We start from the raw sequence: 27789 nt of genomic DNA, 5'->3' as shown, positions 1-27789 counted from the left end.
TTTACTCCTTTCATAAATAACGTATTTTATTGCATATGGCTATTAAGGAGAGCATCCATGATCAATACAGACTAAATACAATACACTATTCTAGTTCCATTTATTCTGGTCTCCAGCAGCATTACATTTATCCTTATATACAGCGTGTACATTGGAAGACACAGCAAGATAAGTTAAGTCTCTTGTCATATCACAATAGCAAGAAATATATTTAACATCTTGATATCCAGAAACAATACGTACCCAAAAAGAAAACACTGCTTAATAACTGTTAAGGTTATATAGCAAAAAATATTTTAAATTTAAGGTAAGTCAGGCAAAATGTACAAAGACCCAATATACATTGTGAAGTTTTAGCAAACATAACATTTATACATTTTGGTTCCATTCTGTAAACTAAATTAAGAATGTAAGTATTGCATATGCCTTTGTGAAATATACAGGATAGAGAATATTTTATTATTTTGTCAAGTTGTTGTTTTTGTGGGTTTTTTTAAAAGTTGCTGTATGCAGTTTAGCCATTTGTTTTAGTGGCATGATTTCTTAATTGATACAGAGGGATATTTGAAAATAGAGGCTTTCAAAACACTGAATTCAGCAGGTACCACACTCAGTGCTGGCGGGGAGCAGGGAGGGGTTAGAAAGAAAATATCAAAGGTATGCAGGTTTTTTTAGTTCCAGACTTGAACAAGCAGCATTTTTAGAATGTCTTATAACCATTTCTAGCATTAGTATTAGAGAAAAACTCAATCAGATCAGATATTTAAATTGATTTTAGATCTAATATTGTATTAGCCTATGCATTGCTGTGATTTAAGACCCCAAAAATTACACTGAAAAATAAAGTGTACCATGGAGTAGGAAAGGAATTAGTTTACATTCATCTTTGTCTTGTAATACAATCCTCAGTTCTAAAAATTCAGCATGTAAGCAGGAAGACTGCATTGCCGCTCATTGTATTTTTAAGACATTGACTCTTGTCTTCCTCAGAAAAAAAAAAAAAGATAATGTCAATAGTGAAGTACGGGTTCCACCAAGCACAATGATTAAAGAAAAAAAAAAAGAAAATGAAAGAGCCTCACATAACTCATAATTTAGTAATACTTACATGTCTATCAAAGCAGGCACTGGCTGGGTACCTTTAAAATGTACACAAACACTTCAATCAAAGGAGAAGCAAGGTGGCATGACATGACATTCTGCTAGTCTGGTGCAACAGTTGTATGTGACTTTTGTGACAGTAGCTGCCACACCACTCAGATTTTCAGGCCACTGGGAATGTGATGCACAGTTAGCCTTGAAAAGAACTCAGGACAAGTGACTGCTATGGTTCTTCTTCCCTGTAATAGTGCCTGCAGCTACAATGGTGCTTTCTTGGTAAAAGGCAAATATCAGGACTTTATAGATGGCAAGATAATACTGTGTTAACATTAGCTCTTGAATCTGCCCGATACCCATTATCATCCCTGCATTCCTAGCATGCTTATGTGGATTTTTGGTTACAAGAAATGCAGCTAAGAACAGTTAGCTGACAAAAGTGAACTTTTAAATAGAAGAAAAGGCTTTTGCAATCTGAAGTACCTACATAAACACCTACATAGAGAGGATTAAACAAGTGTGTCAAAGGTACAGAGATACCCCTAATACAGGTTGATGTTTTTAACTTATGTTGTTTCAGTTATACGTTTTATACTTTTTAACTACTCTGAATCCTCTGTCCAAGTCTGATTCACAGAGTTTCATCCCATTTTAGACTTTTCAGTGCCCTACTTAGGCTTTGTCTGAGAAGTAAACCCTGCGGCTAGTGATTCAAAACCCAGCAGCAGCAGCAGCTGTACAAGTTGCAAGTTCAGTAAGGCTGGCGACCGTTCTTGAGAAACTCAGCACAGAGAAAAAGGAGTTCCTGTCGTACACCAACACCGCAAATCCGGCTTTACTTTGAACTGAGGTAGGTAGTACTGTCGTAGGCTTGAAATTATGCCAGTAAATACCAGATCTTGCTGCTTCAGCAGGTGTTACAGAATCCCCTAATATGCCAGAGAATAAATACAGTTTGTCCTTGAAGAAAAAGAAAACGAAGGCATTGGCCATTAGTTAAAGAGGCCGGCAGAAAAGTTCCTATGATTTAAAGAGCATCTCCAGCTTCTGTCAAAACAGCAGCAAAATGATAACATAGATGCCATGGACAGGTAATGAGTTAGGCAGATTGCCTTCCCTTCCTCCCAGATTTGTTGTACAGTAAAGTCCACAACAGTTAAACAACTGTTAGGACCACACTAACAACAATAAAAAGTAAACATTAAGCAGCTTCAGTTACCAAAAATAAAAATAAAAAAAAAATCAAATATGCCGAGCAGCTTCTTTGAATGTTGTACTCTGTTGTTTGAGGTCATGATGAGAAAACTAATTCCTTCACTCTGAAAAGAAAAATGAAAGAAAGTCAATCAAAGCTACAAATTTTTTTTTTATATACATGATACAGACAACATAAAAAATACCATAGAGATTATTTAGAATGGGTTTTCATGTTGAAAAAAAAAGCAGCTGTCCAATAATTACTTTCATATTTGTATACACCATAAGGTATTGCAAATGTAATAAAGGGAATATTTCCTAATCTAACACCACTCCCTTTTCAAAACATTTCAGCTAAGGCTCTTCAGGTCAGCAAACTGCAGGACACGGAATGAGTTGGAAAACCTGACACAAAATCCCCCCTCCTCACTCAAGTTGTGACCATCACAGTTTTTTGCACCAGTGGAAAGGAAAAGGGGTTGGAAAAAAATAGGTACAAGCTTAACTCTTTCATTTTTTTTGTCAGCTGGATATTAAAAAATGCTTTCCATTTCCAGACACCAAAAACAAGTTTCAAAAAAACAAGTTACTTTGTCTTTAGGGAAGTCATCTACTTAAAACATAAGCAAAGTATAGAAAGAACCTTCTTTTAATTCAGTTATTTGATTTACTAAACAACTATTATCCCAGAAGTAAAAAAAATTAGTAGGTATGCAAAAGGGATGAGTCTTCTCCCATTTACTGAACACAAAGCTGCTTTACACAGTCAAGGTGAATTATGCAGTAAAATAGAAACTGATCACAATAAGACCCATTCTATTTTAAAGAATGCAGCTGACTTCTTTAGTGGTTCTTCACTGCAAAGAATTAGTGGATAGTATGTGCCTACTCCACAAAGAGACATTATTATTTATTAACGCACAACATTAAAATAATTTGATAATCTGACCATTAAAAATCAAAATGTAATAGTTATAGCAATTTTCTTTGCTGTGTGTTGTCCCCAAGTTTACAAGTTAAATGAAAATTTTAGTTAGATGATGTATTGCACGAGTTTTTCTAAAAACTGAAGTTATTTGGAACACTTTGGGAACAAACACTGTTACTTAGAAAAGTCTATAGTTTTCATGTATTGACACAATAAGTCGGTATTCCTATATATTTTAATTCCATTGGGACCATAAAACCAAAATAAATAAGATACAAAACATGGATGTCAGAGTAAGCCCAGGGCTTATCTGTGCAAGTTTCAATCCACACAAGCTTCTGATAAACCAGTACAAAGCCTTTTCCCTCAAGTTTACCCAAAAACAAAGGCTGATGTATCTTACATATATGCAAGACTTGCTAAATTGCTTTGAATCTCTGACAGCTAAGGTCTACTTAAGGTATTAGTCCTGCTGAAGTCAACTGGAGCCACTGTATGATCAAATACTTAGGATATTACTTGAGTTTTATTTCATGCCACATCTTAAGATTAATTAATAGCTTGTCAAGACCAAAAGGAAAGAGCCTCATTGCCTCCACCACTGCCATTTATTTGCTGCCACTTTTCTGATCAGAAACTAAGTCAAATTTATCTATCCAATCTTCAGTACATGAGTTTTCGTTGCTTGTTCCGGACAGGCGTTTCAAATTAAGAACTTGATCTGGCTTATGATGCATCTTGGGAGGAGCTCCAAATCTGCCAACACCATCCCAAAGGGCTGCACGGATGAGGATGGGGCAGGATGGACAGCTCTCAGATGGGAGCAGCAATTCCTCATTTGAGGAAGAAACACTTAACAAACCACTTTGTTCCCATTTTTGTTCAGGGAAGTAGCATAGATGCATCATGTAGGCAAACAAGTGAGTGTTCAAACTCTGTGTTTGCTAACTCTGTGTTATTGCTTTCTTCCTTCAAATGGAAGGAGGAAACACAAAAACTAAATTTACATTCCCCAATGTGAGAATGAGCATGAGAGCCAAATAAAATATTTTTTAAAAAATTTAAAACCTCATCTTCAGATAGATAAATTGGTGGAAAATGCAAAGGATACAAACAAGCATGGTTTCAGAAGTATGCCAGTCTAGGGCAGACATGAGGGAAAACTATTAGCAACCAAGTATAACTGATGTTGTTCTTACAGTACAGCAGGCATTGTCCAGTCAGAATTAAACTGGAGGAGGTGAAGTGGCTGATGCTTCAGACACTTCCATAACTTGGTTTGCATGGTTTTGTAGGTGGATGATAGGACTGTGGGCACAAGCCTAAGACCTCATACACAATAAACACATCATCCAATGAGTCTATAATGATGACCTATAACTAAAAACACCCACCCCAAACATAGTCTTTAATAATAAAACTATTTCCTCAGACTTCAATAAGTTTTGAATCATGTTTAGAATAAGTTTTGATTCAATAAAGGAAAAATAACTACAGTTATCATTTGACCCATGTCAGCTTCAGAGGAAGCCTACTTGGGAAAAAAAACTTAAGTTCCATGCCAAAGTAAAACCAGAAACTAACCAAACAAACAAAAAAATCAATATAATGTTTATTTTTACCTCAGTATCTTTTATTTATTTAAAGCCTCAGGTCAACATTCCACTCACACAGCAAGTCACAGCAGTATGAACCATCTTTATCCAAGAACTCAAAATTCCTACAGGGCACAAACATATTCTGTGGTAGCCTCACTGCCCATGGGCATGCACTAATCAAAATACAAAGTCCAGCACTGCGTCAATAGTGAGGTTTCCTCTTAGTTTTGAGCTTTATTAAGAAAAGTATCCATGATCATTGCCGAGTTTCCAAACTACTTAATTCATCTGATTCTACCAAAACTTCTCAGGGAATAAATCAGAGAATAAACACACACAAACTGCTATGAAACTACCAAATGCTCACAGACTTGCTGAATATACTGTGAAGAGAACACAATGGTTAGTCAATTAAAGAACATCTACTCTGCCTATTAATTTTCAAAGTCAGTAAGCAGTAAATACAATTTTTTTTAATTTCTAAAAATAATTCTCATCTGCTAACAAGCACGCAGGCAGAAACAGTTATTCATGTGGCTTGTAGCAAAACACGTTGCTGGTTATTCATAATCAGTAAATTTATTCCACTGGCAGCGTGACTGCCAGAGCACATCAGGCATTGGACATGGAACCCCCAGCTCTGCTGCAGGCTTCTGCCCTGACTCTCAGCGAATCACTCAGTGGCTTTATCCCTTTGTTTCTCCTCCCCATGTCATCTGCCAAATCGACTGAGGCTATGACTCTGCTAACTCACTTTTCCTGGAAGAGCAATCCTATTGATACAACCCAACTGGAGGTTAACAGCACGTACATCTGCAGGCGTCAGGCCAGGCCATTCGACAGCACAACGCAAGGAACCGAATCCCACTCACAGAGACACGTCTTTGGTACACCAGAGAGGAGACCTATGGCCCTGGGCAAAGCTGCTGGCCAGCCAGAAAGGGCCAGTGCACTCTCCATCAGCAGGTTACACTGCCCTCCCAGCCCTCAAGCTTGCTGCAGCACCAGCACTGTGCTGGCTGGGCTCCCAGCAGGAGATGGCTCAAAGGCACCCACACAGGTCGGAGCCTGGAGCCTTGGCAGCACCGTCCCCACGCCCACAGCAGTCTGTGTCTGCGAGCAAGTGGAGCAGAGGAGCTGAGGGTGGGAAGGAAAAGCACAGGTCTGACGGCAATAAAAAACTCCTGCTGACCGGGCAATGACAGCTACCAGAGGTGGTCTGAACCGCAGCCTCCAAGGGCTTCCTCACTGGAGGCATCACAGGATGCACACACATTGCAAGGCCACAAACTTGGCCAAGCATCCAAATGCAGATGCAGCCTGACTGCTACCCAGGATACTACTGGGAACTGCAAAGAAGGAACCAAATCCTGACCTGGCTCCAACTCTCAGTAAGCAATGCAATGAATACTGTACTTAACATCCTAGGTAACCCTACTAAAGATAACAGAACAACTCATGTGCTGAGCTATGGCTCTCCTCAAGTAATTCCAGGGAACCTATGCCCCACTCAGCAGGACTACTCTTACTTTACTCAAAGCTGAGCACAGACACTCATAGGAACAGGTTTCAATCACAGCTTAAACATTCACTTTAGCAACACTTTGCAGGAAAACATGATGGTCTAAAAGCTTACAAAGCTCACAAATAACATCCATCCAAAGTAAAATGTTTCCACATTTGATGAGAAAAACAAGTTAAACCATGAAATGAAAAAGCCACATTATTTTTATTTTTTAAACAAGTCATGGTTGCTCATAATTGGAAACATGCTGCACCAAGTAACAAGGCTCTTTTGATATGTTATTCCACTAAGAAACGGTACATGATGTTGTTCAGATATGTCTCTTGTTTTATGAATTTTAAAAAGCAAACATCTGGTCAGTATAGATTCTTCATTACAAATAATATTAATTTAAAAAAATCACTAAATTTCTTTATAGTAGTAAAGCAGGGATTTTGCATCCAGAGTAATCTAGATTAAAACGGGCTTCACAGTACTTTTGTGTCAAATGGTTAGCATAGTATCACTCTGAACTGCATTAATATAACCATGGGGAAAGATTAACTTTTGAAGTGAGAAACTAACTGCTAGATTATCTGGAAAAAGATGTTGCATGTCACTACCTGCAAATACCTTTTGGGTTTGTATTCCCAAGTATACTGTCAAGAGGTTAAAATGTTCATCTGCTGTCATGGACAAATCCCCCAGAGATTCTAATGAGCATCAGCTTTTAACCAAAGGTACTAAAAACCAAAATTATTTATATTTGATGCCATATATTTACATAATAAATACTTATTTTACCTATGATCTTGCATTGGAGTTCAAGCAGTTGAGTCTATAGCAGAGGTACAGATGAGAATGTGGGCTATGCTTAGTTGACTTCAGAATTTGATATAATTTGTGTTTCATATAATTTTGTCAAGGTTCTTATAGATTTTGTAGTACTAATTACGTGGAAAATAAAAGGATTAAACTTACAAATGTAATTATAATGAATTTATAGTGCTGGTCCAGAAATACATTGTCCATATCAATTATAATAAATACAGACACTTCCAATTTAGAATTAAGAAACTAGACATGCTCTTTTTCCCCAGGATTAATTTAATATAGCTGCTATTATATCTCTTAATTTCAGAGCTATGTGTACTATTAAACAAATTTGTATAGATGGGATTTAATCCCATGCTTAGGAATAAAATAAAACAGACAGAAACCCCTCAACATAGTACTATCTGAAATATGTTCAATTATCCTCTCCCTTGCAAGCTGGGTATACAACCATTCAAAAGCATTACATGAAATGAAACAAAATCAAGCAGTTTTCTCTGAGTAAACAAAATGTTAGAAAATAAAAACGTTTAGTTCTTCTGCCTTTCCACTGGGAGCTTGTAAGAAGGACAGAAACACATACGCAGAAGCAGATATGATATATAGAAAATTTGCCACTGGAGAGATTTGTCTGTGGCACTCAAAGAGGCACTCCACAGTACACACACAGAATTTAACCATCACGGAACAAGAAATCTTGCTCTTGGTTGATGACCATTACCACACATGTGAAATTGCCTCCCACCTTACAGCCATCACATTGTTCCTCTATCAGTGCACATTCAAGACCCAACACCACAAACATGGCCTCAGTGCAGCTGCTGGCTTGAATTTACAGCTCCATTCACTACACCAAGGAGAGAGCACGGCTTTTGCCAGGTGCAGCCTGCCAGCAATGTGGGAACTCCTGCAATACCACCCTGCACACAAAGTGAGGGTGGAAGTTTCTTAAGAGACAGAATTTTTGCAAAACATGCTCATCTTACAAGTGACAAAAAGCAAGGGTGGAAGGAATCAGTGACTAATACACCAAACTACCTACCAACCCCATCTCTGGAGACACAACAACAACTGAATCAGCATGCCTGCCCCAAAAGCACATACTAGGCAATACTCAGCTAAAATCTACCAAACTCTGTGTGTACCTCTGTATTTCTGATCTGCTCACCCCATGAGAAGCCAGAAGCCAGCCATTCCAACTCCTAAACGTAGAGACAAAGAAACAGTGACTTCTAAGCAAGAATTTTTCTGCCCTCTTTTATATTGGGCTCTGATGAACAACAGTTCTGAAAGATGTCAAACTCTGTGAGGTATACAAATTATTTTAGGAACAGAGATATCTTTTTACACACCTTTACAGTAGCTAGGAAGTTTGCTCAGCTGGGATGTCAAATGCATATTTGTGCCTATTCTAATTTATATCAGTAGTCATTAACAAGGTCAACAAGTTTTGACAAGGAAGAACTCTTGTGAAGCAGAGCTAGATACTCTCTCACAACTGCCAACTGAAATGCCATCAAAGGTAGTTGTCCTATTTCCAGCAGGTAACAGTGAGGTGGAAAAAAAAAAGGTCAATCAGACTTCTGGTTCAGATCCACAAGTGAGAGTTTGACTGCCATTCTGGGTAAAAATGGACAAATACAAAAGTTCAGGAACTGCTCCTGAGCCACTAGCCTGAAAACACAATATTAGAGTGTTCTCAAAAAGCTTAAAAATATGCTTTTTACCTCTCCCACTTGGGATAAAAAACAACCTTTTCCACTGGTTAAATTGAAGAAATATTCACATCAAAAATTTAAATATTCATAGGAACAGGGATAAGGACTCATGTAAGTTGTGGGAAGTCATGTTCATGCTCCCTTTCCATTACAGTGGATATCCAATTATTCCATGAAAACAGCTGCAGTAAAAAAGAACAAGAGCACTCTACCAAACAATATATGATTAAGACATGCCATAAGGTGGAGAGGGGGGAAAGATGATTGAGAACTTTTTTCAGCCAGAAAGCTACTGAACACTGGTCAGTCCCAGGTAAGTGCTCTTGCCTCATAAATATTGTGGAGAGGGGAACAGAAACACTACATCCAGGCACTCTGTCAAAGACTAATCCCTGCCTCCATCACTGCTAAATGGCTTAGGCACCTAGTATCAAAAGAGGTTTCAGATTTACAAGAGCATCCTAGAGGAAGACCTCTGTTTTCCAGAGAGCAGCATGTTTTAAAACAAAAGGTTATCCTCAACTTTCACCGTCAAACACCCTCCTGTTTTGTAAACTGACCTTCAGCAACTTACCAAGGAGACAAACATGCCTGGCATGACATACATTCACTTAGGCACCTCCCCTGCCACCTGAACACACCGGATGGGTCACACACTAAATGTTAGCTGGATACTGCAACTTTTGGACTTCCAGGTTAGGAGACAGGTCCAGAGAAATGCATCTTCTTGCAGGAGAGATACACAAGAGAGAAAAAGAAAGCAGGGAAGCATAAGAGGAGCAACCTGGCAACCTTTTCCCTACACTTTCTCTTCTTGCCACATCCTCACTTAAAACTCTTGAGCAACCTGAAGTAGGATAAAGATTTTAAAGGATTATTTTCCAATTTTTATCAACGGCTTTCTTTTAGAAATCTTTTGTGGCCTCACCTTTGTCAATGCAAATCTGTCAGTAACACAGAAATGGGGGAAAGATGAAGTGAGGCAAGAAGTTCCATCATGTTCCATAATGAAAATACATCACCACTCCCTGAAACCATTTAGTGAAGTGAGCAATACAGGACAAAAATGCTGCACTGAAGCAGGTTATACTCTCCCCTAATCCAACGTGGATGAGCAGCTGTATACAAAATCCAAGATATGGATTTTGCAAATGGAGAACCCAAAGTTCTCTTTACTTTCTAATGATTTACCTATAAGCCAGTTTGTTAAAGACCATGAGCCAAGTTCTTCTTAACTTCCTTGGTACTGTAGACCAGCAGCCCTTGGCACAATGTATACTCTCTGAAAACCAGACTCACAAACTTAGCTGGGTTGATTTCCCGTCCCTGGTGATTTTAATATCTTCACCTTTTTCAGCCTTAATACTTATGACTCTATAGAAGCCCACTAAGTCTCCTTGAAAACAGCCACTCGAAAACAATCCCCCAGCAGACACAACCTGTTAAAGTATGAAAAATACTATACTCTCAGAGCAATGTGCTTTCACAGCAGTATTCTCAAAGCTTCAAAGGGATTTCTTTAAAAAGATCAAAAAAGTTAGTGTCAATTACTTGCAACATTACTTGCTCCAGTGCAAGATATACTTTCTTCCATAATTATAAGAGCTCTTAGTAAATATTTACAGAAACAGAGGTGTACTCTACTGTTTCTCCAGCTTTTTCCTCCTCTCCCAAGAGTTCATACACAGGTGTCTTTGTTTCGTTTTATGGCTCCCCATATTTGTTGCCAGCAAATAGATCTATAAGCAACCAATTACACTTAATTCTCTAAAAAAGACTCACCAGTACCAACATAGCATTTTAAAAAAATACATTTTACTTATAGCAATGTATCTGACCACTCAACTATATAACTGACACTATCAGCTTTCTGAAATTGTATTATGTTGCCACAACTGTTTCTATAAAACGGATTAAAATCCATCTTTGTCACTTAAGATGGAATACTTTAGAGTTTGGCCCTAATCCCACAATCCTTAGCAAAGAATTCATCTAAATTTCAGGGAAGCTTTCCAGCACACCAAAACCTGCATGTATTTTCTCCTACTGCCAGCATTCCAGCTCTTTGAAGCTGTTTAGGACATCTCAAATAGGTGTGATAAGCACCTCAGGATATTATATTAAGGAACTATAACATCCTATAGAATCCAATGACCTTTTATAAAGCCACAATGCTGTTCTAGAAGAACAAAGACACAGGCACTGCCGTGAAGAAATGCTTTGCAGAACACCAGTATTTCCCTGCAGCATCTGCACTTTTAAAGCCCAAGTTTGCTTCCAAGTGCCAAGGCCCTGATACTGTTGCATAAATCACATATTGTGATTGACCAGGAAATATATTGAGAAGTGTTCAGTCAACAGTGTAGAATCTGCACAGCTAGAGAGAACACAAATCCCTTTTAATTTCACATTTACTGAACAAGTACAATATATCATCAACTAACTAACACACAGTCCAGATCAAGCAGGAATACATAACTATGCCAGTTGATCCACATAACAAGTATCAGTCTTATTTCAAGTCCTTTCGCTTAAATTAAGACTCTGCACAGCAAGGTTGATCTCACAGGCTGCAGATCTCTGGAAGTCAGATGTTCCATTTATGCCAAGCATACAGGCTCCTTCTATGGTCAAGGGAAGTGGTTTTGTGCCAATCTCCAAGCCTGGCTTTGACCAGCCTCTTCAATACTTAAAAAGCACCTGCGTCCTTTTAATGACTACCTACAGAAGACAGACCCTCCTCTGACGAGGAGTCTTTTGGTAGGCTCCTCAGGTGCAAATGTAGGGATTACACAGTTATCATTACAGTTCTGCATAGAGGGCAACAGCACTGGCTAGATGAAAGAGAACCACCACACACCTAGAAATCTAAACCAGGAACATGGACCCTTACGACATACTGGAGACACCTGAGTTGCAATCTGCAACACAGAAGACATTAAGCAGCTTCACTCATGACAAATACATGGAGGTCCCTTAAGATTCTCATGTCATGTGGTTAACCCATAGACTCTTCCTTTTAATAAGAGTCATGTCCAGCAGACCAAAACAGGATCCTGGCACAGCTGAATTTCACAAAACCTATTAAGAAAAACACAGATAAATTACCTCCTCTGTAATATCCTCCCTCAGCTTGCAAATAATCCCATCCCATCTAAGCTAAACAATCGTACCAACACATTTCTACAGCAAACACAAGCTGCTTGTTTACAAGGAGGAAAAAAAATCAAGCAACCAAGCAACCTGAGGCACTAACAAAAGATATAGCAATTTTGAGTGTCTTTCACTTTGATGCCTCAGCCTCTCCAATAATCATCATTAAAAAAAAATAAAATCAAATTGAATCTACATTTGAGACAAGAGACCACAGACACACTTTTCTATAGAGCAGGAATAAACCTTGGACAAAATCATACAATCATATCCACAAAAAATATATGAAATAAACCCAGCATGAACAAACTGTAAATGACTGGTTTCTCTGTATTATAGTTTTTCAAATTACAGTATAAAATAGTCTGTGGACTGTATTAGAGATCCTTATTTCCAGTAGCTATTTTTAGCTAAAATACCTTTAAAAATTAATTGAAGAAATTAATTATTACTATTCCAGAAAGATATTATGTGGTTACAAATGACCAAAAAAAGGACCTAAGACAATCCACGACAAAGAGAAGAAATGATTCTAAGCTTCCCTATTAGTATCTCATCACTGCTACAAAAAATCTTGGAAATCTCTGTCAAAATAAAAGTTACCACATTCCAGAAACAGGGAAGTTAAACAGTATTGCCACCATATACACCAAGAAAAACACACCTACTAGGAAAAAACCTTCAGTAGCACGTGATTCAATGAAGAAACAGAATTTCAAACTTCAAAGAGAAGTTAGTAAGGTTGTTAACTCCAACCATTACAGTCATAGCCACTGCATACTATATCCTGCACCACTTATTTTCAACATTTTTCCTCAACTAAATCAAATAATTTACACAAGTTCTTCTTGCTCCTTAATTAATTTACAATTGCCAAATATGAGACCACAGGCTTTTATGCATCAAGCACAAACAAGGCTAATTCTTACCTGGAGTAAGAAAATAATGTGTATCTGGTGCACATAATGAGTTAATATAGTTTGAGACATACTGAAATGTTTGACTACAGAATCAAAATTGAGATCTTACTCAGGTATACACACACAACACAGCTATACTAATGAATAAGACACTTCACAGCCCAATAAAATAATGTGTTTATATAAAAAAAAAAAAAGATTGCAAAAGAATTTAACATACAGATTCAATAAATGACTTCTTTGTCCACTGTTTTGACATCTTCAGCAGGACTTAACAGAACTTTGTCTTCAGAGTAGAATGAAGTGTCAGCTGCTCAGGTAACCCACAGAAAAACTGGAAAATACCTCAAAAAGTCAGGCAAAAAATGAGTGCCTGATAAAGGGGTTAAGACGCTTGACTGAAGACAGGATGCATACACGTCGTTCCAGTAGTGGTGGAGATTTTAAAGTTGCCTCCTATGTGTCACTTCTCAAAATAACTCACTATTTCCTAATAACATGTTCTAAAGTTTCAGCATCTTTTTCATTATTATAAAACCTTCATTCTGTTTCTCCTATGCCTTATTAAGGATACAGCATAAGTTGCACTACATCAATGCTATTTTTCAGCAGAGTTGATAAAGTATTTTGCTCTAAGTAAGTGGAATACCAGCCCAAATCTAGTTCACACAAAATACCATGGAAATAACTCTCAGTATGTCTTTTTAAAACACTATGGTTGAAACGTTGTCACCCTGTAAAAGTGGCAACAGCCAATCTATGCGAACTCAGAAAATTGAAAACATCTACTGAGGAGTGAGAGGAATAGAAAATATTGCTGCATTTTTCTCTTAATATGACAACATAGCATCCACATGGCCAATATGGCAAGTTAAAGCTTGCCACGTTCATGACTGATGAAGCAGACTCAAGGAATAATTTCAGACTCAGAAGACTCTACACGACCCCTCACAATGACTCTATCAAACAGCAGCCTGGCATCCAAACATCCTACACAGCTCATTCACAGCATGGTCCTGCTCTCTCTGCATTCAGGCACACCAGCTCCACTGTGCTCACTCAAGCTGCAAGATCTAAGCTGCTGTTTCGACTTCCTCGCACAGTCAAGTGTACATGTACTAAAATAAACGTCCATCAATTTACTTCCTGAGGGCTGAATCTGACTTCTACTAAAAATCAATAGTATTTCACTACTATCAACTTCTCATTTTTTTAAAATAACAGATATACTATCTTACCCTATCTTACAAACCTTTCAGTTTACTGTCCCCTGAATATTCACATTAATGGCAAGAAAGGAATAGTGTGGGGGAAGAGAGGACCTAAACTAGAAATCACTTACAGTGCTGAAATACATCAATGCATTTGTATCTGGAAATCATCCTACTGGCTAGCATTCAACATCCAAGTATCATCAATTTATTTATTTATTTAGAGCCCACACAATCTACCATTTATATGAAAATACATCATTCAAGGTTAAAGTTACAAGCTAATTTTTTACTGAATTTTCATTTGATATTTGAAGATTAAAACAGAACTGTCTAGTAAGTCACCCTTCTGTAGGTATCCAAAAGAAAGCAGTATTATCCTAGCATTCATTAGAGCATGTTAAGAGTCTCTCTGGTATTTGTAACTGCTAGAGAGTAACTAGCCTGCTATACTATTGAGATGGTAAAACAGTAAGTAATAAGTTTTAACTTTATGGCCAATTCTTTCAAGTATTCTGTGCATCACGGTCATATATATATATATTTTTATTCCTAATGCTCCTCCACATAGTTAATTTTCTATTACTGTTGTTAAAATCATGAGTACTAAAGCTGTAACTTCAATATTCAGAAAATTATGTTACAAGATTGACTCCAAATCCAAACAAATGTTTGAAGTTTTCTGCTAGATTAAAACAATTAGTTGTAAATAATTTTAAGCTAAGTGACTTTTCATAGTTCACAAATAGCTTTCACAGTAATCACCAAGACAAATCTTTATCATTTCTGTACAGGATTGTTACAATGAAAGCATAACTTTTCTTGTTGTTACGTTAAAGAGACAGTATTATTATAGTTATAATTGTTATATGTATTTATTTTTATATATTTATATATTTGTATGTATGTTTATATCTATATATGCTTATATTTATATATATATAGTTATTTAGGTATTATAGTTCTATTTCACTAATTTTGGCAGAACTAATTGCTCAGGAATGAAAGCTGTTGTAGAAGATGCAGGTCCACTGTCCTATAAATTTTACCAAATGCTTATGATGCAAAAATGAATGCTGTTACAACATAAGTGAGTGCAACTGACTTTCAGGAGAACCTCACCTCCACCTTCCAGTTCCAAATATCATTATTCCATCACAAGTAGTCTTTTTTAGGTGTAAGTGAAAATTTTAGTTAGACACATCACTTGATTTTGGTTTGCCTTTTGAAGTAAACTAAAAACAACTCACTGGAGTTTTTGAAAAAAATCACTACTAGAGGAACTAGTAAAAAGAAAGAAATACCTAAGAAATTCACTCCATAACTTCTCAGTAATTCAAGCATGGGAGAGACCACAGTATCTGAAGCAGTCAGTTTGGTGATGTGAAAGTTTTGCATTAACTAGAAAACTGGTGAGGTTTGCATCCATTTGCCAGTTCTGCTCTTATTCTTTTAAATAATGCAATAATGTAACATTACCAGTTATTTCAAGCAAGTTTCTATAGCCAAAATTATCTTCATCAGTAAAGGCAGACTAAACGAAAACCATCACTGTTTTCTTGTTCTTGAGCAACTATTCAACACCATTGCCTTCCACAGAAGAGTTAAGTATAACCCAGCCCCAAAAGACTGTCCTGTGTCTTGTTCAATCAATATTGTGACTTCAGGTAAGAAAAAGCCTACATTCAAAGCAAAACCAAACCAAACAAACAAATCACAAAAAAACCCAAAAACAAAACAAACCACCAACAAACTAACTCAAAATAGAAAGAAAGTCTTCAAAATTCCAATTCCCTACCTTACCCTGACAATGCCACTCAGTTTAATGAGACAGACATCCTGACTGTCATAAACACCTTTTAAAATAATATTCTGTCCCAGAGGACACAATGTAAGAGACAAATCTAAACCAGCTTAGATCTTATTTCATTGACATGATATTCCCACTGTTACTGGAAGGATTTATTGATTTGTCTTTGAAGAGAATCAAAGCCCTCTGCCTCAAGTTGCACTTACAGTGGTGTTCTTAGTCTGCTTTAAAGTACCTGAGAAACAGATTTGGAAATTGAAACTCAATGGAATGGTGAGTTTAATACCTTACATTCATCATCACAGCACACACCAAACAAATTTTACTAAAGCATCACTTGGAGAAAGCTTGGAAAATTCTCTGAAGTGCTCCACTGTTTCTAAGAAACTTCTGCTATTTGTGATGATCAGCAAGTTTGCTATTTTGGCATCACACTAGAGCCCCAGTGCCTCCATTTCTGACCCCTTCAAACAAAAACAAGCTGCTCAACAATGTCTAATCCGTGCGTCATGTAATCCTGCTTAATACCCTACAAACTCTGGGTAATATTTGGGTAGTTTTTAAATTTAGCAGAGAACATCCTGGCCTAGTTCAAAGATACCCTTGCCTTGGGTAGTGTCCCCTAGAAACATCGCCCACACTAGTTTCAAAGAAGAAAAGCAAACACACATGACAGAAAGGAACAAAAAATGAAATAAAGAGACTGTGGTCTGATGTCATAATGAAAACATATAAAATTACACATCAAGTTATTGAAACAGGAACGCATTACGCAAACACCAAAGACACCACTCGAACAACCAGAGAGACATGCTGACTTTGTCAGAGTGCTGCTGGCCCCATTTTCCAGCGCGAGTGCATCCCACTGGGTGCTCGCAGCGAGGGCAGCCCGTGCCGAGGGCAGCGGCACAGCCAGCGCTATCACGCAAGCCTCCCATCAACACTGAGCTATTAATACACGTCAGCTACTGCTCTGCCACACAAACTGAAAATCCCTGCTTTCAGACACCGCTTGCTTTTGGAAGCACCATCATCTTACAAGTGGCTCATACTACAAACACTACCAAAGACGTCTAAACTAAGTCCCATTATAATTTTTCAGCATGCTGTCCTGACTGTCCTACCTAAGATCTCTCAGACCCTCGCTGAAGGACAAATATGTTCCTATTTTGTTTAGGCTGTCAGGCAGACAGTCTCCAATCATTAGCCTCTTGTCAACAGCGATGCTGGGATAGATTACTACTGTGTAGTGCTTGTAATGGCAGGTGCATGGCCCTGGGGCTGCCATCTGCCAGGAAGGAAGTGCTCTCCTCTAGGATGCTGAAGAGATTGACAAATAATGTAAACAAAACACTGAATCATTCCTAATCTATGCAATAAAGCTATTACATTACTCTTCTGCAGTGTAGATGTTACCATCAGAGGTGGGGGCTTAGGTTTGTGGCCTGGGTTGTTTCTCCTAACTATTTTTGTGACTGATTTACTGAGATTAAAAACACACTCTGAAATAACTTTTATTTAACTGAGATGGGTAATTCTGAATTTCAAAACAAAAACCCCCTACCATCAAAGATGTTTATTACAGAAAGTATCTCCCCACTATTCACTTTTAACAAACTTCTTTCCAGAGTGTATTTGTCTTGCACTGTGAGAAAGAACTTGATTTTTAAAAATTATTGGTTTTGACACAGCTATATGCAATTTGAGGTCATCATCACTGATAAAAAAAATGAGAATGTTTTGAAGTATTTTTTAAAGCAAAAATAGGAACAGAACTCCAAGTATTGTCCTTGGTCTTTCAAATTAATTTCTAAAGGGATTTCTCATTATCAGATTGAAAATCTTTCCTAAACAGTCCCAGTTTAGTATCCAATTTGTCACCTGAGCTACTAAGCAATAGCACAACTCCATGGAAATACGCAGGCACTCACCTATTCTTCAGGAAAGTTACTCATTACTGTTTAACTGGCAACACAGAGATTACTAACTGCTGCTGTCTTTGAGCCAGGCTCAAACGTTACTGGATGTGTTAGCACTTTAACATGCCAATAAATACTTTTAGGTGACCCTCTGTAAAGATGTAAGCAATCTTTGCATTGATTTTTCTGTGGTTTGCATCAGACTTGTAATATCCAAGTCTTAAAAGTTTGCGTTAACTACAAACACAACCCTGCAACTGAGGCGGATTCATTCTACCTGTATTAGTGTGGAAACTGCAAATGCAATCTGAACCAATAATTCTGGGTTCCCCCAAAGCTGACCGAGGAAGATGCATGCTACTTTGTACCTTGCATTTCAAAGGCAATGGGAGCAGTCACGTTTGCTAGTTCTGTTTAATGCTGCTGGCTCTCCAGAGCCCTGGCAGACTGACTAATTCGAGAAGCCCACATGCTAGATAGCTAAAGGCAGTTGACACAAACACAAGTGTAAAAAAAAACCACAAAACAAACAAACAAACAAGTTTTCCTCTGAAAACTCTGCTGCCAGAGAGACAGAGTTTTCAACAATCAGGAACAAGGGGACCATTGAGTTGAACTTGGCTTGCCAAAGCTGACACACTTGACCCCCTACATACATACGCACAAAACTTTAAAAATAACTACATGCCAGACAACAGACACAAAGAAAACATAGCTGAACTTTGGAGGTCACTACACCATCTTCTAAAAACTCAAGGGACAATACTGATTTCCATGCATACACAGATCACTTCTAAGCAAACATTGTAAGAAACTACAAAAAAACCCAGAGTTGTGAAACTCTCATAATTACATATCCTAATTTAACAAATAAGTCAACATATACACTTTAAATTGCTATTACACATAGTGTATCAACTTAAAACTTGCACAAAATTTGGTATATCATGACTAACACAAAGAACACAAATAAAAAGCATATAGACAACTAGTATTAAAAGGATACTATATTTCAACAAGTCAAGAATAAAAAAAGTCACAGATATAACCACTTTTTTAGACATTTATTACTTTAAAAAGAAACATATTAGTGGTGCTTTCACAGAAAAACTTATAGACAGAAAATACCTGGATGTAATTATACTGCCATTTAACTACTGAATAGGGAGGGAAATTAGATTACATACAGTAACTGGCTACATTTTTCAGTGGATGCTTGCTGTGTTTCAGCTTATAAACCTCTTCAGCATTCCAGTGTATTTGATACTACTTAAAAATCAACTTTAAAGAAACCCATGTTAGTCTCTGCTTAAAAAAAAAACAAACAAAAAACAAAAAAACCCACAACCCTACCATATAAAACATGCCCTAATATTCTTTCTGTTCAAACACCCCTTTATTCTTCTTACTTACAAATGAACATTAATCTCTGTAGCTATCTTGAAAGAAATCAAGTAATCAGAAACAATCATCAACTTAAGCATTTCCTCTGCCTTGAGCAATGACTGTACTGGTTCATTTTAGAACAAACCCACCATTCAATTTGGTCTATAACAATTTATCTTAAACTACTCAAAGTAACCATGACATTCTTTCTATGAGCAGTATAGCTAAACACAATTTAAAGTATAAAGAAAAAAAAAGTCTAATAGATGTCATGATAGTCTATCTGCTTGTATCAAGCTGACACCCATATAATCAACATAATTTAAAATATTAAAAGATTCATTTAATCTTAGATAATTTCAGTTCACATTTTGTGTTTCACAAGTGGCACTGCTAGGTTCAGATCTAACCATTTTGGTTTGGTCACCTGCAAAGTGCCTTTTGAAAGACAGTAAGTGAATTTTGAGACATTTAAAAAAAATCTCAATTTTTTAATTCTATGTGCAAGTTAAAAATTCAAGATATGTAAGCTATCAAAAGTAGCTCAGTTCTTTCTGCAGTTAGTTTGATGTTCTAGCAGAACTTAAGAGAAACTACTACAACGGATTTATTAAAAAATACTTAAAAAGATGTACAGATTTCTAACACAGCATATGGTTCTTTCAATACTTTTAAGAAGTAATTATAAAATTTGCAAGCATTAATTTTGTTTAAGAGAAAAACATTCTCATGTTGCTCTGAGATCCCAAACTTTTTGACAGTTGCCATATGAAGACGAGGTCAAAAGAACAACTTAGTAATATAATTCATTGTGTAAAGTAATCCCAAAGAAAAAGGAAACAGAGTTTATTATGCCTTCCACAATCTAAAACGCCATTAGAAAGACAGAGGAAGAGTTTTATTAAGATAGGCTTTTTTATTGTTTAGATGCAACCATAAAACCCTCACAAAACTAAAAGCTAATTGACAAGGCAAGTGAAAGGTGAGGATCTTTATCAAAAATCGTCTTATTATGATTTTAAGTAGATGCATTACAGATGATGAATTCTTCACACAAATCAAGGCAAAAGCAACTGACATAGGAGGGAAAAGAATCCTCAAGGTTTTTTTAATTATTACATGTAGCATCTGTTCAGTTGTAGCAAACTAGACCAACTACTAAAAACATTTACAAGTTAAAACTACAGAGCACTCTGTGAATGGAAAATAAAACAAAATTAAAGATAATCCACTCTGGTGATTTAGATTAAGGAAAATTCCCTATTATATACCCACTGAATTTAATTAAGAATTCCAGGATTACACACAAAGAGTAAAATCTTAACCCCGCTGAGACAGAAACAAAGCTCCAATCTGACTGCAACTTTGACTTTAGAACTAAGATCCATCATAAAAGTCACATGACTGTTGAGTGTAATCTGTCATAAATATACTGGAATAAATAATTCACACTTTATGAGAAAAACTAGTATAAACATCTCCATAAATAATGAAATGCATACACAGTCCATATGTTTCTAAGCAAAAAGCAGTCATAATTTAAGAACAAAGGCTAGTTATTAGCAAGTAACAAGTTTTAACCCACCAATAACAGTATTATTTTATTTACATATCAGATGAAGGCAATTGCTTCTCCCACTCCTAAATATTTGCACATTTTCAGAACACAGCAGAAGTAAATGAAGCGATAACTTCAAGCAGCCTTTTAACTGTTCTGTTTTGACAACAGATGTGGATGCACTCCTTGCTCTTCCCATGACAGGATAACATGGACAGAGATTTCCAAAGCAAAGCACTCCCTTACAGCAGAGGCAAGTTACTGATAGCAGAGAAACACACTACACGTGAAAGCCAGTCACCTTTAAATGATACAAATTATTTCCCTTAAAACATTTATCCAAATAAAAATACAACTACTGGAACAGACCTTAAGGAAGAACTCAAACTGATTTTTTAAATGTATTTTGCACAAATCAAAATCCATAAAGAAGAACTCAATACATGTTTATTTACATGCATGTTGCACAAATCAAAGTATTAATTTTCTGAGAAGGTAATTAAAAGGAGCTATACTCTGCATCTCAGAGTCTCCTGTTCTAAACATTAAACAGAAGTGGATTCTCCATTTAAAAGTTACTAGAAACCACAAAGTAAAATTTCTCACTTTTCTGATGTAGTTAGAAACAAAGTTTGAAAAAACTGTGAACTAAACAAACAACACCGATTATATAAGCTCTCTCTTGTGCAAATCATTAATTTTTACAGAATTAGATTCTCAAATCTACCCAAATTACTACTGTTGAAATTATCTTGTCTATGTGCAAAATACAGTTTCCTTTAAACAGAATATGTTTCTCAGTAAAACATGAAATTCGTAGTAGTCTCCCAAATCACAATGTTTGAAACTCAAATACATTAGCAAAATTCTGTGTGACCTTTTTAAGCACTGGCAGAGTACCTTTCATAAACAAACTTTAGCGTGAAATCCCAATGAAAACCAAAAGGGAAACTAGGAAATTTGCAAAAGTTTATTATTTGATTAAATTTTCACCAATGAAGTCCTTCATGCTGTGACTTTGCCAGTTTGGCTGCCACAAGTGCAATTAAGCTGATGCCCTGGTTTTGGTACCCAACCCACTGAGGATGAGGATGCTGCTCGTGTGAGGTTCTTCCTTACTACCATGGCCTGACTCTGGTTCCATCCATCCATCCCTGCATCCCGTACCTCTGAGTGCACCCTACAGGCTGGCACCCTTCTCAGGGAAGCAAGGTGCTGGAGAAGACAGCCCACCTCCTACAGATAGGGTCAATCCCAACGAGCCTCCCCGCACCACTCCTCCATGTGATCTGCGTTTAGAAGCTTACGGGAAAGAGGAAAAACAAACACACATGCAGATTAAATATTAAAATAAGGCAAGCCTATAACCGTCCTTGGACAAACACAGGCAGCAGCAGCACTGAGCCCTCTCCGCTGTAAGCCGCATGAGCACGGCTGCGTTCTCTGCATGATCCTTTTGTTTACAGGATGGGGAGGACAGCGCTCGTTTCCCTCCTTATCTGCCGTTCCCGCGTGCCGCCTGCCGCAATCCCGCGCCGGGTTTTCCCGGCAGCCGGTCCGCCCCCCCCCCCCCCATCCCAGGGTCAGCAGTTTGGGGAATGCTGTGGAAACAGCTCTTTCCCAACACCGGGCTTCAGCTGCCATCGGGGCTCTAGGTGGCTCAAGACAAGCTCCTCGTTTCTGCGAAAAATCCGTTTGCAAAGCAAGGGGCGTGATGGTCTGCTGGGACCCACGGCCGGGCTGGGAGAGCGGGGCTGCAGCATCCGCACCGGGCTCGGGCAAGCCACAAGGATCCTGAAAGCGACCCCAGCAAAACTAAAAGCAAGAGGCAAATAAGGCTCTGCCCTCAACCCTTCCAGTCATTCAGAATAAGCCTTCATCTTTTCAAACTCTGACATTGCATTCAACAATCCTCTCGTCTTAATTAGGTTCAAAGCTTGCTCTGCAAACGGTGGATCTCTCATCTTTTCCATCTTCCTGTACTTCCTATCAAAAGAGAAAATATTTTCTTCTTCAAAATCAACTAGCTACTACGGAAACACAAAGAAAAAAAAAAAACCTGCAAGTTTTTCTTACAAGCTTCTGCTTGTTATCGATGCACTGTGAATAGAGAAGCAGTACCTATTCATCTCCAAGCAAATACTACCTGGCTTGTCATTTCACCCAGCTACAGCCATAAACACAGATTAAAGCTATCTATGCGTAAGGGTTTGACTACCATGTCTTGCATAAATCCAAGAGCATCCTTACAAGTATCTCATTATTAACTTTTCCTCCTTGAAAGACTGGCTGCTCTGTGCCTGCCTCAACCAGCCCAGCCCCAGTTGTGTACAAATCCTCACTTACTGAGAGAAGGTGGAGTACTATTTTGGGGAAGAAGGAAGGGAATTTGTTTCTTGCCTTCTTTTCTCAGCACCTAATAACCAGCACCTAATTAAAGGAATAGCTACATACTGAAAATTGAAATTCTCTCTCACCCTAAATTCCAGATTTCTTCAGTTTGACACCCAGCATTTGCAATCCATGAGACCTCAACTGGAACACTTACACACCAACACAGGCTGGGCCCTTAAGTGAAATATGTGATACAGCATACAACAGTTCAAGCATGTAGTGACTTCTGGAAAGAATTACCATTTTTTAAATTCACATTCCATGCTCACTATGATTTGCTGTTAAACTTTTGCAAGACATAAGGTATTTCAAAACCACGATATTCAATTTATCCTTCTCAATTTGATATTACAGACCTTCTCAGCTAGAGAGCCAAGGATTGTTTCTGTAATCTGATGTTCTCATTCAAACAATCCTGGTTTTAATGCCATCATTTTACATTTTTAAATAGTATTTAGAAGTTGCATTAACATAAACTATTTAGGTCACATTTTCTAAACACTTTCCAAAATCTTCAGAAAACTCTGAATACAGCCCAAACATAGCAACTGTGTAAACAGAAGCTTCTCGTGGGATACCCAGAAGTATAAATACATAATAATGGCACAGCAGAATTGAAACATGAATAAATATTCTAAAATTAAACCTTTTTCCTCATACAAAGAGCCACCAAGTTCCTCCAAGACTGCTTATTACAGGACACGTAAAAAGGGATAAAAGTGATTTTTAAGGAAGCCAAGAGGAGTAGTGCTCTACGCAACAACACACAACCTCATGATGGTAAACACAAAGCACAAACACGCACAGCAGGAACTGTCAGACATAGCTACTCACCTTTCACAGCACTGGCTTCTTTCAGGTTGTGAGACAGAAAGTCTATGCTGGCATAGGTGCTCATCTCTACTCCATTGATGCCCCCATTCAGGAAGTGCCTAGCTTTCAACCTGGATTTGTCACAGTTTGCCAGGGACCCATCCACCACATCAATGGCGATGTAGTTGAGGCCATTCTGGAAGCCAGCCGAGGTCTCCCGGCACATGGGACTGCTACCCTGTTCCTCCTCCAGGCCTTCGCTTTTCCTGAGGGACACGTTCTCCACCGAGGCCGAGTTGTGTCGTTTGGGGTTGTGTGCGAAGGAGGGGGACACTGGGGTCACAGTGGTGGTAGAGGAGAAAGTTTCTGAGCTGTGTCTCCTCCGCCCCTGGGGATCTGCCCGGATTACTTTGGCCCCCCGATTCGGGTCTGGGGGAGGGCTGGAGAGAATGAAAGCCTCCACCCCAGAAAGGGTGAGCCTCTTCACACCAGATGTGGGGCTGCTGACCCGGGCACTTTCTGGTTTCTGAACGATGGGTTGAGGTGGGGTAGTGGCCATGCCAAAGGTCATCTCCGTGTAATCACCATCCGACGGGCTGGACGAACAAGCCACCTCCACAGCCGCCTTCAGGTAGCGCCCACTGGGCTGGCTGGTGCTGGAGGAAGAACCTGGGGAGAGAGCTTCCAAGGAGCCAACTGAGACCGTGCCCGACTGCGAGGGTGACTGTGACCCAAAGTCAATGTTCATGTAGTCAGAGAGAGGGGAGCGCCTCTGCCCCGTGCCCGAGCCCAGGGAGGAGGCCGGGCTGTCAGCAGGCAGCGAGGGGGGAGAATAGACGGCAGCATCCCCGAAGTCAATGTTGATGTATTCACCAGGGCTCTTGGGCTCAGGCGGCAGAGGGTGCTCATTCATGCTGGGCAGCACCGTCCGCAAGGTCTCCAAAGAGAGGCGGCTGGGCCGGGCCACCCGCTGGCACCGCTGGCTAAGGAAGCTCTCGGTCCGGCTGTGCCGCAGGGGCGAAGGCACCGAGTGGCTGGAGGGGGCAAAGGTGCCTGCAGGCACCGGGCTCGCTCCACACACCGCCTCCTCCGGGATCATCCTCCCCGGGGAGTTCATGAAGACATACTGGTCGCTGTCCTTTGCCAAGCCCTGGCTCTTGTATGAACGGGGTAAGGAGCTGTATGAATAGCAGCTGGGCTTTGGGGGCTCACTGGACCCATGCCCTGAAGGGGCAAAGAAGAAGTCTGGGGGGGTGAGGGAGGGAGCTGGGGGCGCATTCTGGGGGTCCCGAGGGGACATATTGATATAGTCGCCGTTACTCAACCTTCCATCTGAACTCTCCACGGACAACTTGGAGCCGCACCACATCCGCATGTACCCGCTATCGTCAGGGGAGCTCTCCGCAGGCGAGCTGGTCTTGTAGCTGCTCCCGTTTCCCGGGGACCCGCTACCCACCCCTGCCCGGGGCTGCAGGATCTGCTTGGGGGCAGACACGCTGGTGGGGCTCATGGGCATGTAATCATCGCTGCCCCGGCTTCCCTGCCCTAAGGATGCAGCCACACCGGGGGTCATGGGCATGTAGCCGTCATCATCTCCCCCGCCTCCTCCCACTGCCGACGGGCCCAGATTGGTGCTGCTGCTGCCGGAGCTGCGGTGAGAACCGATCTCGATATCCCCGTAGTCCTCGGGGTAGGGGGTGTAGGTCAGTTTGGGGGAAGCCCCGGCTTGGCAGGAGGGGAAGAGGCGGCCGGCGCTGCCGGCGAAGGTGGCGCGCATCAGCGTGTACTCGTCGAGGGAGGCGGAGGAGACCTGCGGCGCGGTGGGTCGCTGGCGGCACGGCGTGGTCAGGGAGTAGGTCCGCTTCCGATGGCACCTGTCGCTGGCAGCGTCGGGGCAGGGCCGGTAGCACAAGCGGCCGCTCGGGGGCCGCTCCATCGCCATGTATCCGTAGATGTCGGTGCCGCCCCCCGGGTCCCGCACTGGGGGGGTTTCGGCCACCGACTCGGGGGTGTTGCTGCGGTTGCTGGCAGTGGAGGAGGAGGAGAAGGGCCGGAGGTCGCCGCCTGGGCTGGAGCCGTACTCGTCGAAGGACATAAAGCCGGCGTCGCTGGGGGAGCCGGACACGGAGGCGCTGCCGCTGGACGGGCGCTGCGGGTGATGCGGGTGGGCAGGCTCGGAGCCGAGGCCACTACTGGAGGAGAGGCTGATGGGGCTGGTGGCGGAGGGGGGTGAGTGGGAGGCGGGCATGGACATGGAACGGCTGCTCTGCAGCCCGCCGCCGCCAGCCAGCACCGGGAGCAGCTTCCCCGCCTGCCGCCCTCCACCGCCGCTGAGCGTGTGCGAGCGGCTCAGGGGGGTCCGCACGGGGCCCGGGCTCATGGGGCTGCCGGCCGCAGAGCCCACCCGGCAGCCGTCGCCCTCGCTGGCCGTTCTCACCCGGCACGGCGTGCACTTGGTGCCGGCGGCCAGGCTGTCGGTGCGGGAACGGCGGAGGAGGCCGGTCTGGCTGGGAGGCAGGTTGACCAGGTGATGGTGCCGGCGGCCGGGCACCGTGATGGGGTGGGTGGCGGAGGCACCGCTGCCGCCGGGCCCGCCGGCGCCCCCGGAGGAAGAGGAGGAGGAGGACTGGCTCTTGCTGCGGGGCCGGAACTCGGACAGCTCCTTCAGCGCCTTCATGGCCTCCAGGATGGTCTCGTGAATGTTCTGGGCCACCACCGAGTCGTCCGCTTGCATCCAGAGCTCGCCGGGGCCGGTGGCGGCCGAGCGCCCCACCTCGATGAAGAAGAAGCTGTCGGAGTGGCCGCAGCGGCGGATGTTCATCAGCTGCAGCGTGACCGAGGGCAGCTCGCAATTGAGGCGCACGAACCCAATGGTGCGGGCCGAGAGGCAGAGCCGGTGGACGCCGGTGAGGTTTTTACTCTGCCCCAAGCCCTTGGGCTTCAGCGTCACCTGCCAGACCTCCCGGTAGGCAGCGGTGGCCGGCGCGATCAGCCCGTAGTTAAGGTCTTCGCCGGCGGCGGCCGCGCCGCAGGAGGCGGAGAAGGGGGAGGCGAGGTGGCGGTAGGGGGACCCCTGGCAGGCCGCCTTGCCCTCGTTGAGCAGGTCGGTGAGAGCCCTGTACCAGCCTTCCTGCTCCTGCTCGTTCTCGGCCGCCACAGCAAAGTACTCGTCCTTGGTGTAGAGGGCGATGAGGTACTTGTGCTTGGCGTCCGCCCGCTTGTTGATGTTGAGGCAGGAGTCCAGGGCGATCACCCGCTTGGGCGCCCCGGACTTGTTCCTCCATTTCTTCTCGCTCTCGTAGTACTCCAGCCGGGCGCCCCCCGCCTCCTCCCCGCCGCCGCCCGGGCCGCGCAGCACGAAGAAGCGCTTGTGGCCGTGCTTCTGCTTGCGCAGGTACCCGCACTTCCTGACGCCCTGGTTATTGTTGTTGTTGTTGTTCAGGTTGGGGCCGGGCGGGGAGCTCAGGGGGGGCAGCAGCCCCAGCACGGCGGGGCTCGCCATCCCCAGCCCCGTGCCGGGAACGCCGCCCGGCTCCTCTCGCTGCTGTCGCCGACGCTGAGCGGATCCGGAGCCCGAGCGCCGCGGAAAAAAAAAAAAAATTAGAAAAAAGGGAGGATGGAGTAAAGCAGGTAAAATAAAGTTATTCCTTCGTAGAAGAGCGCGGTGCCCGGAGCCGCAGTGGGATCCTCCGCTGTCACCTCTAGGCAGCGGGTGCTGCCGGCGGCCGCCCGGCGTCCTCCCCGGCTC

The 27789-nt window shown here is 41.3% G+C and overlaps 1 protein-coding gene across 2 annotated transcripts; it reads right to left on the bottom strand.

Annotated features, from left to right (window-relative positions):
* Positions 1–27789, bottom strand: IRS2 (insulin receptor substrate 2). 2 transcript variants are annotated; one of them, XM_033051469.2, is made up of 2 exons: positions 24063–27789; positions 1–2417 (listed from the first exon to the last, which is right to left on the bottom strand). In XM_033051469.2, exons 1-2 carry the CDS (start codon positions 27541–27543, stop codon positions 2413–2415), a joined length of 3486 nt encoding a protein of 1161 aa, XP_032907360.1. In that variant the 5' UTR covers positions 27544–27789; the 3' UTR covers positions 1–2412. The 2 variants fall into 2 exon arrangements, with proteins under 2 accessions (XP_032907360.1, XP_032907359.1); XM_033051468.2 differs by lacking the exon at positions 1–2417 and adding an exon at positions 21351–22820.

Source organism: Catharus ustulatus, chromosome 2 (genome assembly GCF_009819885.2).
Source record: "Catharus ustulatus isolate bCatUst1 chromosome 2, bCatUst1.pri.v2, whole genome shotgun sequence".
NCBI lineage: Eukaryota > Metazoa > Chordata > Aves > Passeriformes > Turdidae > Catharus > Catharus ustulatus.
This window is presented reverse-complemented; position numbering and strand designations above follow the sequence as displayed.